Below are 18085 nucleotides of genomic sequence, written 5' to 3'. Positions count from 1 at the left end.
TTTGAAGAGTTTTTGTAGATTATTCTGGTGAATGATTATGTTCGCGCTCTGTATGCACGCTACGAGACACCGTACTCGAGGAAGTGCACATGCGCAGTTGATTTCGGGTTCAGCGCGCGCACCTCCCGCCAAGTTAAATGTTAGCCTGATATACTCGGCTGTATTCAAGTTCATATGGTTTCTACAAGTTTACGAAATAAACAACCGGCTTGGATTTAAAATAAGTAAGGACTCCTCACTCATTTCGACAGTTTTGAAAAATTGTGTCTTTTTCTTTTTTGCCTTTCCACCACCAGATGGACAAAAGCAAAAGTGTTATAGAATGGATTTTACTCTGTTTGTTTGCATTGAATATTAGCCTCAAACCTCAGCGCGTATAGCTAACTAGCTTACACCCAGACAACAGGCGGTCAAGGAGCTGTAACTTCCTGCTAGCCTGTGCATGATGCATTTTCCATTTTATTTAGAAAGACCGACATCTCATGTTCGGTTCCTCCTCGCAGCGTCAACTTTGTGTACGTACGTCCACGATTTCCCCCGTTCCCCTGCCAGATTGTCTTGGTCTTGCTGTTAGTTTCTACGGTTTGTGACTTTGCCCTTTTCTATGGTTTCTGGATTTCTCACTACTCCCTGCATGGATTCGTTTGCATTATTTCAACTGCTCCCCTGTGTTTGACGGCCCGGTTTCTCAGTATAGACTTTGCTTTTGAACTTTACCTTATGTTTGTCTCTGCGTTACCAATTGTTGAAAAAAATTACTAAGAATTGAGAGTGGTAAATCTAAAACCATTATCATTTTAAACTGCTTAAAAGATGTGCAAGAACTTCACGGGAAAAACAAAGGTGCATTAGATATTACAAAAGCCACAAGACACCAGCCTCAATGTGAACATCTAGCTAAGTTTAGAGCAGGAGAATCAACAAGTGCAAAAAATGTGTGTTTGCTGCACCATTGCAATGCTTAGAAAACAATCTGTAAATACGTAGTATGGTTTACTGCCTCATATGAAAATGTGTCTATTTTTTAGATGCACCAACTTTTTGTGCTATTAGATCCTTTCTATTTTGTACTTTTGACTGATGCTGGCAGAGGGCAAGCGGCGTTTTCCTAATCACTAAATCAACAAAGCTATCCGGCTCTGGAGCTGAACACCTCATGTTGACAAGGTTTGCTGATGGGCTGCGGGCCATGATAAATCTACTTTCCCAGGGTCATATCATGCAGCTCATATAAATTACATACTGTGTTATTTATTACCATTGGCAATCATTGGATTTTCATCATTACATTGCACAAGATTAGTTTACTAAATTAAACAGACCAGATTGAAAAGAACATTTTGATTCATTACATTGGTGCATTTGTGGTAATAATGTATATATCTGGAATTGGAGAGAAGATTAGAGGACATCCAGGATTTTTTCTTTAAATAGCATATACCAGGGTTTGGCATGTGCCATTTTTAAAAAGGTTGAAAAGGTCAACAATCAGTTTATTATTAAACCACATCGAGAATAAATCTCAAACAGGTCTATAATCTTATCTCATCCATCTGGCAAAGAGCATATAACATTTTTAAAGAACATGTTCTCCCATAATCCGGACATTGCAATCATATATGAAAGCTCTATGAAAGCACCCAAACAACTTTCTATGGGGTCAGGTCAGTCTCAATAATTGCAAATGCACACAGAGAGACTTACAAATGCAAACACAAAGATTTACAAATGCGCACAGAACAATTTACAAATATGTTTGATTTACAAAAGGCACACAGAAGGATTTACAAATAAATTAGACTCACAAATGCACGCACAACGATCCACAAATACCTTTCCAATGCACACATAAATAAATTACGATTTATATAAATGTAAAAAGAAAAACCACAAATACATTTCTGCATTTCTATGTGGATTTGTATGTATTTATTTGTAAATCGCACTGCATTTGTGTGTGGATTTATGAGACTCCCCTGCCGTGGCTAGATTTGCAAATGCTTTTTTTTAAACAGACCTATCTGTAGCCAATCAGATGTCGCCCTCATTTTCAACAAATCACATGAGCGCATCTCCCCCTCCCCTCCCCACGAGGCTGCCAGCGTTACAGTTGCGCAATTTGCAGAGGGATACACAATTAATGTACACCCCCCCACCCCCATTGATGTAAGTCATGACAACAAGGAAGTTGTTGTAAGTCATTGAAAGTTTGATTTAATCTTGTAAACAATCTTGGCGTGGCACGAATGACGCGAATAGAGCGAAGCAAAAAGTTTGCCCGCATTCATTCAGACGTAGTCGGTGAAATTCACCGAGCTGTGTGAGCCCACGGGTGATGTTATGAAACCCAAACACGAGGGCGTTAGATGTTCCGACGTTTAACTTACATTTTTTTTAAACACCCCTTGTGATAGGTGGGCTGCCTGTCAACACGACGGGACAGATAGAAAAATTGCACCGTTACCTGTCGGGAACACAAGCCAAAGCGTCGGAGTGTCGCAGAGTGAAGCTGCACGCCAAGCTAACTAAAAAGAGAAAATCTGAAACAATTGCATGAGAATCTATGGAGCAGAGCCGCTTGGTCGTCAGACTTGGGCCAAACTGTCCGATGCTACTCTATGAATGGAAAGTATGCGTCTGAGGGCGTAACTTAGCGAAGGATCAATGGCATTTTACCCGTTGATTCCAACTTCTCATGATGTACTCGATAAAGTTGTATCTAATGACTTCATATTCTTGTTTTCTTTTTTTAATAAGCACTTTAAAAAAAAATACCAATGTATTGGGTTGCTGGGGCACCCAAGTCCACCTCTACAGTTTAAATAGAGTCCTTAATTTTAAGCATCCAACACTATTAGGGACACTGTCAGTCATTTTGAAGGAGACAGAAACATATTTCCTCAGTCTATCTTCGTTGACTCCATATGCAAATGATCCCAAAAAAAAATGTCGACGTGCGTTCGCTCCTTTGAAAAATAAACCGTGAGAAGTGGAGAGGCTTCTCTTTCCCGGTGACCAAAACATCTCATCATTCTCGCCGTGGGACCTCTGCAGGGATTATAACACAAATTGTATGCGACAACTGATACTAGTGGAGCTGGCTCCTCCGCTGAGCAGCCCTTTGAATGTGCCGATGAGATTTCAATGCTTTCTAGTCTGATGTGTGGGGAGTTGTTACTGAGTATTGACGATCAGGGGGGAAATGATACAGCCGAGATGGACGAGATAGAGAGCACCTCTATTGGTGTTGCTGCAAATTAGAATGCGACGCGACTTGATTATGCACCCTGCCTGTTGAGACAGCTGTGTGTCTGCAGTTCCCGGCGGTTGCATTGCTGCAAGCGCTCTCACCTGCTAATGAGGAGGATGGTGAACACGGTCCCTCCAGACACAGAGAGAGCCATGGCTGCCGACGGAGTGGAGACGCCAGGTGGAGTTTATCTGCGATAGAAAGCACACAGAAGGACAACAACATGCAATTTAGAGAGACGCAAGTGACAAATGCAAATTTAGGAAATATGGATTTTGCCCCCTTTTAAAAACCAAGATAGTTTGAATGTAAGATCGTACCAGTGACTCCTACATCCTCCCCTTTTTCCACCTGAATCAGCTGGCACACATAACAGACGGCCTGTGGCCCCCCCTTTTTCATTTTATTTCTACAGTTCCTCAAATATTGATGTGGTCAGCAAGGTAGCGGTGGTTTTATGGCTGCTCCTGGTTTGGTTGTCTCTGTTCGAGTACTGACCAGCCCGAGGGCCATTCTCTCAACAGCACAATGACCTCTTGTTACTGACTTTACCTGACACTACAAGCTCTAAAAGTAATAAAGCATTTCCTTCAAAGAGTCTCTCTCTCTCTCTCTCTCTCAGGGTTTACAAAGTGCTCTACATAAAAGCAAGGTAAAAACATATGAATACAAGTAAACATTTCAGAAAATACATGAGGCAAAGGAGACAATGTCATATACAATAGAGAAATCGAAAATTACAAATACAAAATAAAGCAGAACGGACAAACTAAAATAGGGGAACCAAAGAACTGCATAAAAGGACGACATATTGGAGTGTACCAGTCCGGTTTTGGGGAGTGGAGTCAGCAGGAAGAGTAGAGGGTGGTGGGGGAGCTGTAACAGTTCCTAATTTCGTTGCCACCATCTCGCTCTTGGGGACTGTTGATGTGATGACGAGCTGCAGCGATGCGCTCGGCCGAATAGAGGCAGGGGATGGAAAGCGTGGAGCGATCAGGCCAGGAGCAAACAAACCCTCCGAGGGAGGCTCTGTGGAAGCAACGGGGCCGAAGGAGGAGTCCGAGCGCCCCGATGGCCGAGACAAACGGAGGAGCAGAGAAGCCGTTGAGCCCGAGGAGCTGCGAGGTGGAACACTGCAGAACCATGCCAGCCGGGGAGGATGCAATCGCCAACCACGGACCGGACCACCGGAGCACCAGGACCACTGAGAGGCGACCAGCCTCAGAGCAACAGCATGGAGCAGGGATTCGGCCGGCTCGCTGGCAGCCGTCGGCCAGCAAGAGACCGTCGGCCAGCCAGCAAGAGACCGTCGGCTAGCCAGCCAACGCCAGTTGTCCAGATCGCAGTGGTGGAGAGCAGGCGCCAACGGCAATTACAAAATAAAAAATAATCCAAGATTTGCAGAATAATTAAGTCAGAAGAATGGCTACACTGTTAAATACAATTTTTAATAATTTAAATGAATGTTAAATCGTAAAAAAAGGTAGAAAAAACCCCAAATAAAAACAGTCCTAGACGGCGCTGCATTAAATTTCGCCAGCGTCCCCGTTGCCAGGACTACACTTCAGTAAGACCCATTGGTGGTCACTGTATCTCTGTGGTTACATAATACACAGTGTGTGGTTCTAAAACATGGCATTATCACTGACAATTGACAATAGACTTATCCACCCTGCCTTTAATATCTTTATGTAATCATGGTATAGTTTAAGCTGCTTTGGACAGATGCAGACCACAGTAACAAAACAAGTAATTTTTTTTCAGCTCTGTGGTCAGAACTACATTTCCTGACATTAAGTGTCAGTGCTGCGGCTCTGCACACAGCTACAAAGCGACTTTCTGTTTGTGCCGTTAATGCCAACTTTGTCAAAGTCAAATGGACTGCAGTTAATGAGCGTCCCTGAAGAAGTACAGGAAGAATGTTTCAAAGTTTTTAAATGCTGCAGATCATTCAACAACCATGCATTATATAACATTGATTATATAATATAATAACGACTCACTTCATGTAAACAACGAATGCAATCTAACATTTCATTAAAATTACCCAGATATATTCTTACATGTATCCACATTTAATCAAACCTTTCTTTATTTCTTGGATTTATTTGGTAAATATACATAATTTATCCCCTTGTGACAGCTTTGCATTGAAAATAATCACCCATGTGAGGCTACGTGCCGCTTCAGGAAAGCTAAATGAGTAAGGCAAATCATTTAAACTGCGTTCAAATTCACAGCTGCAGCTGAAGCAATATTTTTGAAGAAAGGAAAATAGGTAAATCATCATATTTCCGTCTGTTTCCTCGCCAGCAAATATGAATTGCGAGGTGCTGATGTGTACATTAAATATTTCATTACATGTATTAGACATTCGGTTCATCTTCAACAGCACCTTATGCTTGGACTCCTACTGTAGATTTCCATTATAAATGATTATACATGCAGCCTGGTAAAGCAATAAAAGGACTAAATGACACCCACTTTTGTGGAAGCAATTCAGTCAGTGCATTACAACGCATAACCCGACAAACCCTGTCTCCAGCAAAATTACGTTCCCATACACCTCAACTGCACTCTCAATTACATATCGTCTCCCAGATACTGGTTGCAGTTTTAAACAGTTTCTAACACGTGGCGAACATTGTAATTTGAAACTAAACCAAAAGTGTGTGTGTGTGTGTGTGTGTGCCTAAGTTACTCAGTGAGAAGATCTGGTGGACAGTAAATAAGAAAAAACAACATAATCATTTATTTTTGGTTTTGTCTCTTCCATGTGTAATTGAAGTCATCTGTCACTGTCCGTGGATAACGTCTTGAGCCATGAATAAAGTAAACAAGTTACGCAAAGATTTCAGACCAGTCTTTGTTGCCTTGTTTGACATTTACGGAACCCAACCTCGGACCACACCATCTTTAAACTCATGTGCACAGTTTTTCATATGGATGAAAAACTGTGCACATAAAAAGCTGGCTCTTGACTGCTGTTTTCACCCTAATCTTCAAAGTACCAAATATTTGCTTACTTGTTGTTTTAGGAGATGAGGCAGGGATTTATCAGCGCCACAAGGTTAGGCAGTGCCCCAGATAATGTACGGATAGCCACTCTCCATTCTTCAGACCATGTTTCTCTTTAAAATTTGCTCAGGCGTCAGCCCGAGCTCAGTGACCATCATGATGAAGCTCCAATGTGGGAGGATGGGTAACAGCCCTCCAAAGTGAAGCCTGTCTTTCAGCTGTGACTCTCACCGCTGGCAGTTTGATTTAAGCTGACTTGAAAAGGGCAGTAGGAAATGTAAAAAGATGTGTCAGGCAGAAATGACTCACTTCATCTAATTCTCTGGCTTTATTCTCCTTTTGTCGCTCTCCGAGATACTTATTCGAGGCACAATGAGTCACGTCAATAATATGTCAACCTTTGTGGCCTTCGAACTGCTAGCCCGTGCCAAAAATATTCAAAGAGTTATCCTCATTTATCTTTCATCTTCAACAAAGGTTGGCATACATCATTGTTTACGTTTGTTAACAGGTGAATGATGGCTAGCTCACCAGATGCCAGACTTAGATGAGATAATTACTTTTTTTGTTGGTGTTCATTTCATGGTTTTGATAAACTATAAGACAAAATGACAACATATAAAAGTATTTTACCAAAGTGTAACCAGCAGGCACTGAAGCCACCAAAAAGAATATAATTTTATACTACAAACTGGTGTCTGGTTAGCTAGCCATCTGCATTCATTAGCCAAAATATTTCCGCTAATGTTAGCTTACCATGATACAACTATTTTAGAGACTTACCCGATAGGTCAATATGGCTTCCCTGTGATATTTACTAATATCTGCATAAAATAGACAAAAGTAGTTTACTCTAGGTAAGAAGTGGTACTGCTGCAAAGCTGTAACAGGTCTTTTTCACAGCAGACATTTTGACATGTTATAGCTGGAGAGGCACAGGTGTAAAGAGTTTAATTAATGATGTTTGATTTCCATACAGTCTGGTCATGCTGTTGAGGACGCTGCCTCACTGGCCTTACAGGGACACCATTAATGTTACAAAATCAAAAGTTTTGCTGTGAAATAGATTAGTAGATCCCCCTTACAGATCTACCAAAGCAAAACATTAGAGTGGGTTCTCATTTTAAGCTAAATTAGTGTAGTAATTAGAATTCAGGCATTTAATAAAATGGCATGAAGTAAATATCATGAATCATAAGTACCCTACTAATTAGGAAATTGTGTTTGTGACCTTCAGTCCAGGGTTTCACAAACCCCTTTGGATGCACAAATCCAACTGAATCAGAATTATAAATGGTTTATTGCCAAGTACACCTACAGGGAATCTGGCTTTGTGATTTGTGTGTGACAATAAACATGCAATAGGAAAATACATCATTTAAAAATAGGAAACTCTCTTTCCAATGTGGATTTTGACAGCTCAACTCAGGGAATTAGCTCATACTGAGTATCAATCTGACAGTGCTCTCGTACAGGAGCCATCTCTGACTCTGCTTTGGATGCATTTTGAGCACATTATTATCTGGTCTCCTCTGCCAGCATCGGCCCAACGCCATCTCTGCCCTAACAGCTTTAGCTCCTCTGAGACCAAGCTAGAAACACATAAGTGTGACAACATCATAATATGCATCATACACAAGATATTAAAGCATTCTTTCTTGCAATGCACTTTCAATCTGGTTCAATTATTTTAGATTTCTTTTGAGGTTCCACAAGTACATCAACAATATCTCTTAAAGAATCACTAATGTGAGAGTGATGGAGTGGAGTAATGAAGTATTCACTGTCTGGTAGACTATCTTCCTCTCTGTCATCAAATGATCTTAGTGAGGTCTTCATTGGTGAGAGAGAGAGAGAGAGAGAGAGTCTTTAAGGTTTTTGCCACATGTCTAACCAACATTTCTTGTTATGGAAAAGTGACTTTACTCTGCGTACTTCCCGACAGAGACCCTCTCCGTCTCGCTTTCTTCCTTGCTCTGTCTCTTCCTCTCCCTTTCTACCAAGACAATGTCTCACAGAAACATTAGGGGCCCTATGGACTTCGTCTCGGTGGAGGCCTCTCCTCCCCTGTTTCATCTGTGGGTTCAGAAGTCTCGATGCAGGCTCTGAGAGACTTCTACTTCTCATCATCTCAGACAGGTCTCTGGTGTCCATCACGCATTATTATTGGGATGAGTCAGCAGTGTTGCCGCGCAAAGATACTGTACGGGAAGGAGATCTGTAGGCGTGCAATTACAGCAGTGGTGAGGGCGATGAGGAGGAGGAATCGGATGAGATGGAAAAGCCATAACAATGAAAGTTCTAATGATGAAGGAGGGATTGTGTTTAAAGGAATAGTTTTTGGGAAATACCTGTGCCGGTATTGGCATTCTTGCTGAGAGTTATCGGAAGAATGTTACCGCTCTGATGTTCGAATGATTAATATGAAGCTACAACCAGAAGATTATGGGTCCACATCAAAAGCTCACTAATTAACACTTTTACTTCTCATCCTACCTCACCGACCGCACTTACCGGGTAACCTGGAGAGGATCTGTGTCTGAGCCTTGTCCTCTGACTACTGGGGTCCCTCAGGGCTCAGTCCTCTTCTCTTCTCTCTGTACACCAACTCTCTCGGCTCTGTCATTCGCTCGCATGGCTTCTCCTACCATAGCTACGCTGACGACACCCAATTGATCCTCTCGTTTCCCCAATCTGAAACACAGGTAGCAGCACGAATCTCTGCCTGTCTGACTGACATCTCTCAGTGGATGTCCGCACACCACCTGAAAATTAACCCGGACAAGACTGAACTTCTCCTCCTTCGAGGAAAAGGCTCTCCCACCCACGACCTAACTATTAACTTCAACAACTCAGTGTTGGCTCCGACTCCGACTGCCAGGAACCTCGGTGTGACACTCGACAGTCAACTCTCCCAACATTACCGCAATAACACGCTCCTGTAGGTACATGCTGTACAACATCAGGAGAATACAACCTCTTCTCACTCAGAAGGGGGCACAGGTCCTGGTCCAGGCTCTGATCATCTCACGGCTAGACTATTGCAACTCCCTCCTGGCAGGTCTACCTGCTAATGCCATTCGACCTCTACAGCTCATCCAGAATGCAGCTGCTCGACTGGTCTTCAACCTCCCGAAATTTACCCACACTACTCCGCTCCTCCGCGACCTTCACTGGTTATCGGTGGCCGCCCGCATCCACTTCAAAACATTGGTACTTGCGTACCGTACTGCGAACAGATCGGGTCCGGTCTACATCCAGGACATGGTCAAACCGTACACCCCACCTCGTTCACTTCGCTCGGCTTCTGCCAATCGGCTTGTAGCTCCGTCACTACGAGCTAAACACTCAAAGTCACGACTTTTTGCTGTGCTGGCTCCTCATTGGTGGAATGAGCTCCCCATTGACATCAGGACAGCAGAAAGTCTCTACATCTTCCGTCGCAAACTAAAAACACATCTTTTTTTACTATACCTTGAATAGGGAAGGTAGCACTGAAATGGCTCTTACTGATAGCACTTTGTAGTTTAACTTTATTGAAGAAATTGTACTTGCTTGATTCTTGTTGTTCTGAGTTTGGACTCATGGTTTAATGCACTTATTGTAAGTCGCTTTGGATAAAAGCGTCCACTAAATGACATGTAATGTAATGTATATGTTTTTTGGTTTTTTTTAGAGTTAAAACTGCAAACGTAGAGAAACATTGCTTCCCTTTTTTTTAAGCAACAAGGCTCATGGGAATTGTAGCATGACAAAACTTTAGAGACACAATTAAATAAAAGGAAGGACAGCACTCCAATCAGACAAGACGCCCTTTCTTCATCATGCATTCTGCCAATCAGAACCTAGGTTGAAATAATTATAACGCTATAACATTAGCCGAAAGGGTTGTTATGTTATCTACGCGAATGCTGTTTTAAAATTGAGGTTTCTACATTTGCTAAAAAGTAAAAAAGCATAATTTACCAAAATGTCAAACTGTTCCTCCTTGAAATATTGACAAATTAAGATATACTGGACTTCACTGCAACATATTGGGTAAACTGCTTGAAGAGCATCTATTACATCAAGACCACACCTCTGGGCTTTGGCCACAGTTCAAATGTAATTACTAGCAATCCTTGGAAAAAAAAAGAAAAGCCTGAGGGAAACCAGTTGATCTGAAGACACATCTGGACACTGACAGCTCGAGAATAGACAGTACCAGAAGGACTCGGGCCATCAGATTATATTACCGATGACACGTGACCCTGTGCCACTGAGTCGAGGCAAGATCCTGTCAGACAAAAAACAGATAGGGTGGCTGTCACGATGTACCTGCAGTGCAAACTAACCCGATGAGGTTAGACATTTTTTAAACTGATAAAAGAAGGATATCAGAAAGTGGGGTCATAAGGTCTTCCACCTGACTCAAGGGATGTGCCCTAAAATAGATTGTTCCGGTGGAACAACGCATCGTTCCAACACCACAGAAAGCAGTAAATAAGCAGGTAGAAGAAGCAAACAGAAAGGAAGACAGATTAATACAGAGAGAGACACAACTGACAAGGTGGACAACGCTGTCATATGTCCAAAGAGGCACAGACACTTCAATTTACTGTTCTGGAAAAATGTGTATTATTCTATGTAGATGGAGTTTTGATGATAACAGAGAGCCTTTTTCCTTAATCTCTACACATGTAAATCTCTCTCCTCTCTCTTCCGTCTAGTGCGTCAGCCAGCCTGTGTACACTGCGAGAGCTCAAATGTGAATGGGCAGCAGGCGTTTATACCCAGCTAGTGAACAAAACTAAATCTGCACCAATTAAGTGTGCCTTCACTCGTCTCAAGGCTTCACGGAGCATTGTTTGTGATTTTTAATTTTTTTTTTAATCACAGTTGAATTGGAGGCATCGCTTGGAGCATTACTGTGTGTGTGAGTGTGTGTGTGTGTGTGTGTGTGTATTGACTTGACAGCTTAACTGTCTTTATCTGATGCAGAGCCGCTGGCTGAAGGTTGGCCAAAGTAAACATTTGATTAGAACTATAAATGCAATACTAGCTTGTTGGTGTCTGCAGGCTGTGTGGTTTAACTCTGGATTCATTCTGCATGCATGTCTCTGCATCAGCCTGAGGGTCTCCATTAAATTCAGCCCTGACCTTCACCTAAATAACTGTCATCCTTAAAAATCACCCCCGTGTCCAATTAAAGGCTGCAGGTCCTATTATAAACTGAGCTCAATTCTCCTCCCTCCCCCAGAAAGAAAATCAAAAATAAGTAATGGCCCTGTGGGGAAAATACTTTACCGAATAAAGTGGCTGACGCAGTTAAGTAAATATGTGTTAACCTTCTAACCCTCGTTGACACCGAGAGAGAGCTTCATTTATGTGTTGCTGCAGCAACAACAACAACTTCCACAGTCAGAATTAATTGAAAGCAGCAGCATTTAGGAGAGAGGACACAACCACACATACGCGCGCACGCACAGGCATACCATGTTCTGCTGTTAAGTAACACCGACACATGACGAGGCACGAACATTTTCCGAACAGATTTTAGAATATTTTCGGATTTAATAAAACAAATTATGATCCCATACTTCAAAGTTGGAAACAGAGTATTCAAAGGCGCGCTGGTGAGAAAAGGCGCACGAGAAGGCAACAAACGTCTCGGAAATTCGACGCGCTGCAAACACCAGCTTCCACCGTTTAAAACAACAAAGGAAAAAGAAAGTCATCAAGGGTTATGAAGTAAAAAAATCCGAACTTTACCTGGAACTGCCGATCGCCGATCGCATGTCACAGAACTCAATGCATCCTGGAAATAACAGTCCGTATACAGGAAGAAAATTCCCCGTCAGATCGGTGTGGTCGCAACCGTGACTTTCCATCCAGTCTTTGTCGGCGAAGGCAACCTGCTGATCCGCGCATACACGTGCCCGCCTGAACAACTGGTTGTGTTTCGTCAGCGGATTCCCATTAACCACTGTGGGTTGGACGCGTCGCTGCGCAATGACGCACGCCGTGGACTCGCAGCTGATTTGGAGTCACCAAAGCTGTCCGAGATGAATGTTCAACATGTCTTTTGTGATGGTGATGATGATGATGATGATGATGGTGATGATGATGATGGCTTTGCATCAATTGCTTCCATTACAGTATGATGTTTTTATGCCACAGCTACTACAGAGGAGCTTTTAGAACCACTTCACAAAAGAAAAAGAGCTATTCAGTGAATACGCGAAATGTCATATCATATAGGGGAATGATATAGCATCCACACTGGCACACCACACATTCAGTTTATTATCATTCCGTCTCTATGTTGGTACCTTGTAGAAATAAAGTGGCATTATTCCTTTTGAATGCTTCACAGCAGCACTTATATACAGCTATTATACTTTCTAATCATCTTTGCAGTAAGACAAACACGGGTCACTGGATGACTTGTAGCCCCAAAAGGATGCTTTGGGGCTACAAGTCACAATGGAGAACCAAGGTGTTCCCCTCAGATGGATGGAGCTCGACAACCCTCCCCAGGCCTCAGCTCTTTTCCTCTGCGTGGGCATGCTGGGAACACAGTCAGGCGGCAGCTGATCCAATCTCAGCTCACGTGTGCCATAACCATTGCTGCTCAGTGCCAATGTTGTTGCAGAAAAAGGGGCTCAAGCCATTTAGCTGAAGCATGCTTAAAGTACAGCAAAATCTCTTTCTGCCCTTGGATGTATTACGATTTCACTTCCAGGGTGGCTGGTGCTCTCTAGCCGACCCTGACCCCTGACCTTAGGATGGAAGAGAAGAGAACCAAGAGGAGGGGTTCATTATGGGGATCGTTGAGGTATTAGAATGGAGCTACAGCATCCCTTAAAAGAGGCAGATATACTCTTGAGGCATTCTAATTGTTACGTTAAATCAGGAGTGGACACATTTTTGTATTGGCCATAAGTAGAAAATATAAGGAGCCACAGGCCGAACTCATAGTAAATGTATGTTTTCAACCAAGTAAATCAATGTTTCTAGACCACAAAAATAAACAGTTTAACGTTTCACATTATTCTTTCTTGTTGTGCACAAAAATATTACATTAATTCAATACGAGTTAAATTAATCAAAATTGCAAATACAATCTAATAAAAAAAAGTATTTTGTTCAGAAAGAGAGGAACTGTCACAGGAGAAGGGCAAGAATCGGACCCAAACGCCAACAAATAAGGAACAAAAGGAAACTTTAATTCTTTCAGCAAAAATCCAAAAGTACTACCTCACCCCCGTGATCTATGGTGATCCTAACAGGACAAACTGACAAAGGGGAAAGCCACAAACAGGGATTAAATACACAGGGCTGGTGCATGTGATTGGACACAGGAGGAAACAATCAGGGACATGGCAGACAATCACAAGGACAGGAAGAGGAGGGGAAAAGAGGACAGGAGAGACAACAACTTCACAATAAAACAGCAAACACAAAAAAAACTACAGATCCTGACAGGAACTGACACTTAGCGACCTCATTCACACGTTGTGGTCTTTTAAAAAACAAATTTACACTTGCCAAGGGGTGCTAAAAAATCTAAAGGTCAAAGGGATTTGACCTAGCAGCTCATACTCAGTAAAGGAGATATCTTTAGCTTGACTTTGGCCCCGCACTTTTGTTCCATGCACCCTGTCTGTCAGTCAGTGCTCCCTGTCCCCACTTTGAGTTTCACTTTGCCAACATGACACAACAAATGATGCATGTTTACCACTAAAAGATATTAGATGGTTATCTCTAAAGAAAGTGACTCCCAACCATGGGGATGGCGGCCCTAAATGATAAATCTCAGTCACAAATTGACTAACAACGTAGAAAAGCAGAAATACTAAATTACAATACCAAACCTATATTTTTCTACTCAAATATTCAATTTATTTTTCTTGGGAATAATCCCCCTGATTCCACCTCCTCAGGCATCTGCTTGTATTAGTATTATATTAGTATTATTAAAATAAAATTGTTTTAGGGTTCACTAGCCAAAAAGTGGGGATAATTGTAATTTTGTTGTCGGGAGCAAAACATTTAGCTGATAAGTTCGTGTGAATATTGAAATCTTGTTATTGCTTTTATAAAACCCGTCTCTCCATTCATCCATCTCGCTGGTCCACAACACAAAGAAATACAAATTCATGTTCAGAGACGATGACACCTGCCATGTCTTGCTGTCCTCGTCGCGTGTTCCAGGCTTAATAGCTTCTGAAGATCCTTGAAGATCCACCCGAGGACCCATCGCCCTATCATTCTTTATGCAAAGAGGAATAGACAGGTGAAAAAGATGAGGCTGCTAACTCCAAGGCCATCGTGCTCTCAACCTTTTCCTCCAACGACAGGTGATGAATCTCTTATCTCTCTTATATCTTTAACCTGTCTCATTTGAATCCCGGTATGTGCCACGTCCACCTGAGCCCTCATTCATCTGCTGCTGCATTTTACCTGGGGTTATATGGCCATGCGCATTTTTTGCGCTTGATTTATGTGGGCCGGTGTTCTCGGAGTTCGATCATTAGACTTGGATCAGCAGTGGAGACCGGATAAAAGATGCACCCTTAAACCAGAGCATTAATGCATTTGTCCAGTGATCTCTTGAGCTCTCATGGGGTCAAGAGCGTGATCCGTTATTCATATTAAGGGAATTACAAGCTTCTGCATTTGTAGAGTAGAAGATATTTCTCCTAGTGCGGTGGTGAAGTAAGTCTTTGGAGCATTTTGGCTGCCACTGAAATTAACGCCGTCTCCGTCTCTTCCAACCGTTTAACGTTCGACCACAGAGCCAGTCGAGCTCGCTAGTGATATTAGCAAGGCCATACATAATGCAACATTCCAACAACCACAATCTGTTTAACAAAAGCATTTTCAATCATTTACAAAGGTGACCTCGCCCCCCCTCTATTTATGTGCTGTATTTCGATGCAAATCCTCAGAAATCAATCATCCAAAATGTATTTCCCGAGCAGAAGAGCAAGGGCTTTGCAGAGCTGGTTCCATGTCGTCAACGATGGGATCTACTGCCCTTGAGTCATGAAGGTGAGGATCTATATGGCAACAATTTGTGTACTATAAAAGCAACATTAATTGGAAAATATACCTTGACCCTGTACGTGATTCAGAACCATGGACAGCAAACATTTGTCTTTGTGAGCAGCAGGGACTACAGCTGTATGGAACCCAGTGTTAGTTGTGTAAGCTAGCTCCTGTTGGCTTGAGATTGCACAGAGAATGTGTTGTTTGTCGTTCTCTGAAGGTCATCTTTCGATTTAAAATGTGTCAGGAGTGACTCTGAACAGGTAAATGTTGGCTGCTACTGTAAACACTGTCTCTTTGCTTTGATGCTGAATAATACACCTAGCTACTTAGCTAGCTAATTAAGTAGCATGTCACTATGTGTGCCATTATGAAATGGTCCTTTGAAAAGGGCATATTTGATTGAAAATTGACAATGAAAATTCACATTATTCAATACAAAAATAACTCCATAAACCTCTAAAGGGTGAATTTGAGTAATACATATTTAATAACAGAAAGTTGAGTCATAAATTTGACACACTGTATTATTGTGATGATTTATACTATTGAACACTTTTGGCCTCCATTCAGCTGTGCGCATTCAGAATCTGCCTTCCCAAGTGCCGCCCCTAGCAGAGTCAGAAGGTTAAAAGTAGTTTGCTTAAAGGGCCAGTGTTTCGGATCCAAGCGGTGAGGTTAAAGACGTGACAAAAAAATGGAAAAATACAGAAGATGCAAATAGCCCAATCAAAAGCCAGGATTTGGTTTGTCCACTCTGGGCTACTGTAGAAACATGGCGGCCGGCTCCCTGAAGAAGACCCACTCCGTATAAAGATAAAATACTTGTTCTAAGGTAACGTAAACACAAATAATTTAGGTTATTATACACTAAAGAAAACAAACTTAATATCATATTACCTTCCTGCCAATAGAACCCCCTTAACATGTCCATGGGTCTGCTGTTTCATAATTTGCCATGGCTGGAGGCTATGTGAGTGACACATACAGTTGCGGCTATTTCTTGATATTATTACATTTTAGAAGAAGTTATTTATTTTCTTATTAAAGTGGAAACAATGTATTAATCCTATACAGTTTTAAGATTCTAAGAAGCGCACATCAATATTTAAGCTCCACTTAGATTAGTTTATATTTAATGAGAGATGAAGCATCTGGATACAGATTGGCAGAATTCATTAGATATCGCTAACAGACATTGTTTTAGACATCCCAGACGCTTTAGCATTCAAGAGTTTTTTTCCTCATTGTGTCTTCATGAAAAGTTGCAAACCTCCTGGTATCAAAGCGCCGTTATGTCTAGCTTCACAAGAACTCCTTGTGCACCCTCATTAGACAGATGCCGCCGCCAAAGGGGACCGAGGAGTCTGGGGCAAACTGTCAGTGAAGTTCCCCGCGTTTCCTTTCACAGGAACAGCTGTCAGAGGAAGCTATGCAGCATTGTCATTCCACCTGAGGTTTCCGTCCTTTCATTTGTTTTTGGCGCGTCTACGTAAAAATATATTTTTTTTGTTCAGCGTTCCCCGACACTGGAACAACCAGCCATGCATGTCGCAATGGAGGTTCATTAGCTGAGAAGGTGATTACAGAGCGAAAATAAATAATCACTTTTTTTTATTCTGCGTAGCCATTGGGACATTAAAAGTACATGCTTTCTTATTTTGCTTTTAAAGATGAGGAATTTTAAACAGCGGCATTATTATTTTCTGTAAAAGAAGACACTAGCACAACCAAATGTAACCGTCAGAGCAGGTAGAAGCATAATTGGTTCCCACAACCTTTTTCCATTTTTTCTTTCCCTCTTCTCTTTAAATATTTTCCCCATTTGATCCATCGCTCATTTAACAGCGCTCTCTATCTTTATCTTCCTCTACCTTTGTTTTACTCACATATACCCAGGAAAAACTTGCCGTTGCTTAGTGGGCAGAAAGAGAATCCAGGCATATTCAGACTGGCAAGCGTCAAATATGAAGATTCGCTAATATTAGACACGTCTACGTTGAGGAGGTTGAAAAGAGGGGGAAAGAAATCTTTTATCTTCGTCAAAAGTGACATCCTTTATTAAATCATATTTCCTGTTAAAATAGCCTTGAGGTTGCATCATGTCAGTCTGTCAGCTTATTAATTTGATTAACTGGATTTGTATCTTCAAGCCGAGATTGCAAAAAATACAAAATCCATCAAGTCATAACAATGATGTACACTAGTTTGATAAACCAAAGAATTATTAACCGTTGCAGAGATCGAGGTAAGCAAAACGGTGTGAAAAGATGAGAGCGAACTTGAACTGTAACACAATGTGTTCCGTGAGTCATCCAGGCTCACTGGAGACCCTCCCACTTTCACACCTTCAGTTTGTTTTTCTCTGCTCCAAACATATGAAAGAAATATTCACTTTACCACTCAGTTACAAATTACCTGTGGCAGGCACCAAAAAAATTCACCAGTAGTCACAAATTCCTAAGAAGTTTGGGAGTTGTTGTTTTCCTGTTGCCGGATCACCTTAAATCAGCAACACCTGCCCGTTCTTAAAAGCGAAAAAAAAAAAAGTGATGCAAAAATTAGCCCTGGCTTGGCTTTGAATACAGGTCTCCCAGTGACAAGGCAAATGCTTAATCTGTTAGGCCACAGATCAAATGAAATGACTTGATCCGTTCGTGTCTAAGGAGAAGACATTATTGTCTAAAACTTGTCATTTTTCTAGTAGGTGCTCCTGTGACAATTTCGAATGTTTCTTCAGGCCTTGACTGGCATCGTGCATGATTATTTTTGGAAGGATTGGAT

The 18085-nt window shown here is 41.8% G+C and overlaps 1 protein-coding gene across 1 annotated transcript in view; it reads right to left on the bottom strand.

The window, feature by feature from the left end:
• LOC117744059 (gamma-aminobutyric acid receptor subunit pi) overlaps positions 1 to 6330 on the bottom strand; it is a 38896-nt gene extending 32566 nt beyond the window's left edge. Inside the window, exons 1-2 of the mRNA XM_034552142.1 lie at positions 6277 to 6330; positions 3352 to 3441 (exon numbers count right to left, since the gene is read on the bottom strand). Of these exons, the coding sequence (XP_034408033.1) occupies positions 3352 to 3404 (53 nt within the window). The 5' untranslated portion in view covers positions 3405 to 3441; positions 6277 to 6330. The remainder of the gene's footprint in view (positions 1 to 3351; positions 3442 to 6276) is intronic.
• Between the last annotated feature and the right edge of the window lie 11755 nt (positions 6331 to 18085).

The sequence above is a fragment of the Cyclopterus lumpus genome, chromosome 15, assembly GCF_009769545.1.
Source record: "Cyclopterus lumpus isolate fCycLum1 chromosome 15, fCycLum1.pri, whole genome shotgun sequence".
In the NCBI taxonomy this organism is placed as follows: domain Eukaryota; kingdom Metazoa; phylum Chordata; class Actinopteri; order Perciformes; family Cyclopteridae; genus Cyclopterus; species Cyclopterus lumpus.
The sequence above is the reverse complement of the archived record's forward strand: the minus strand, read 5'-3'. Positions and strand labels throughout refer to the sequence as shown.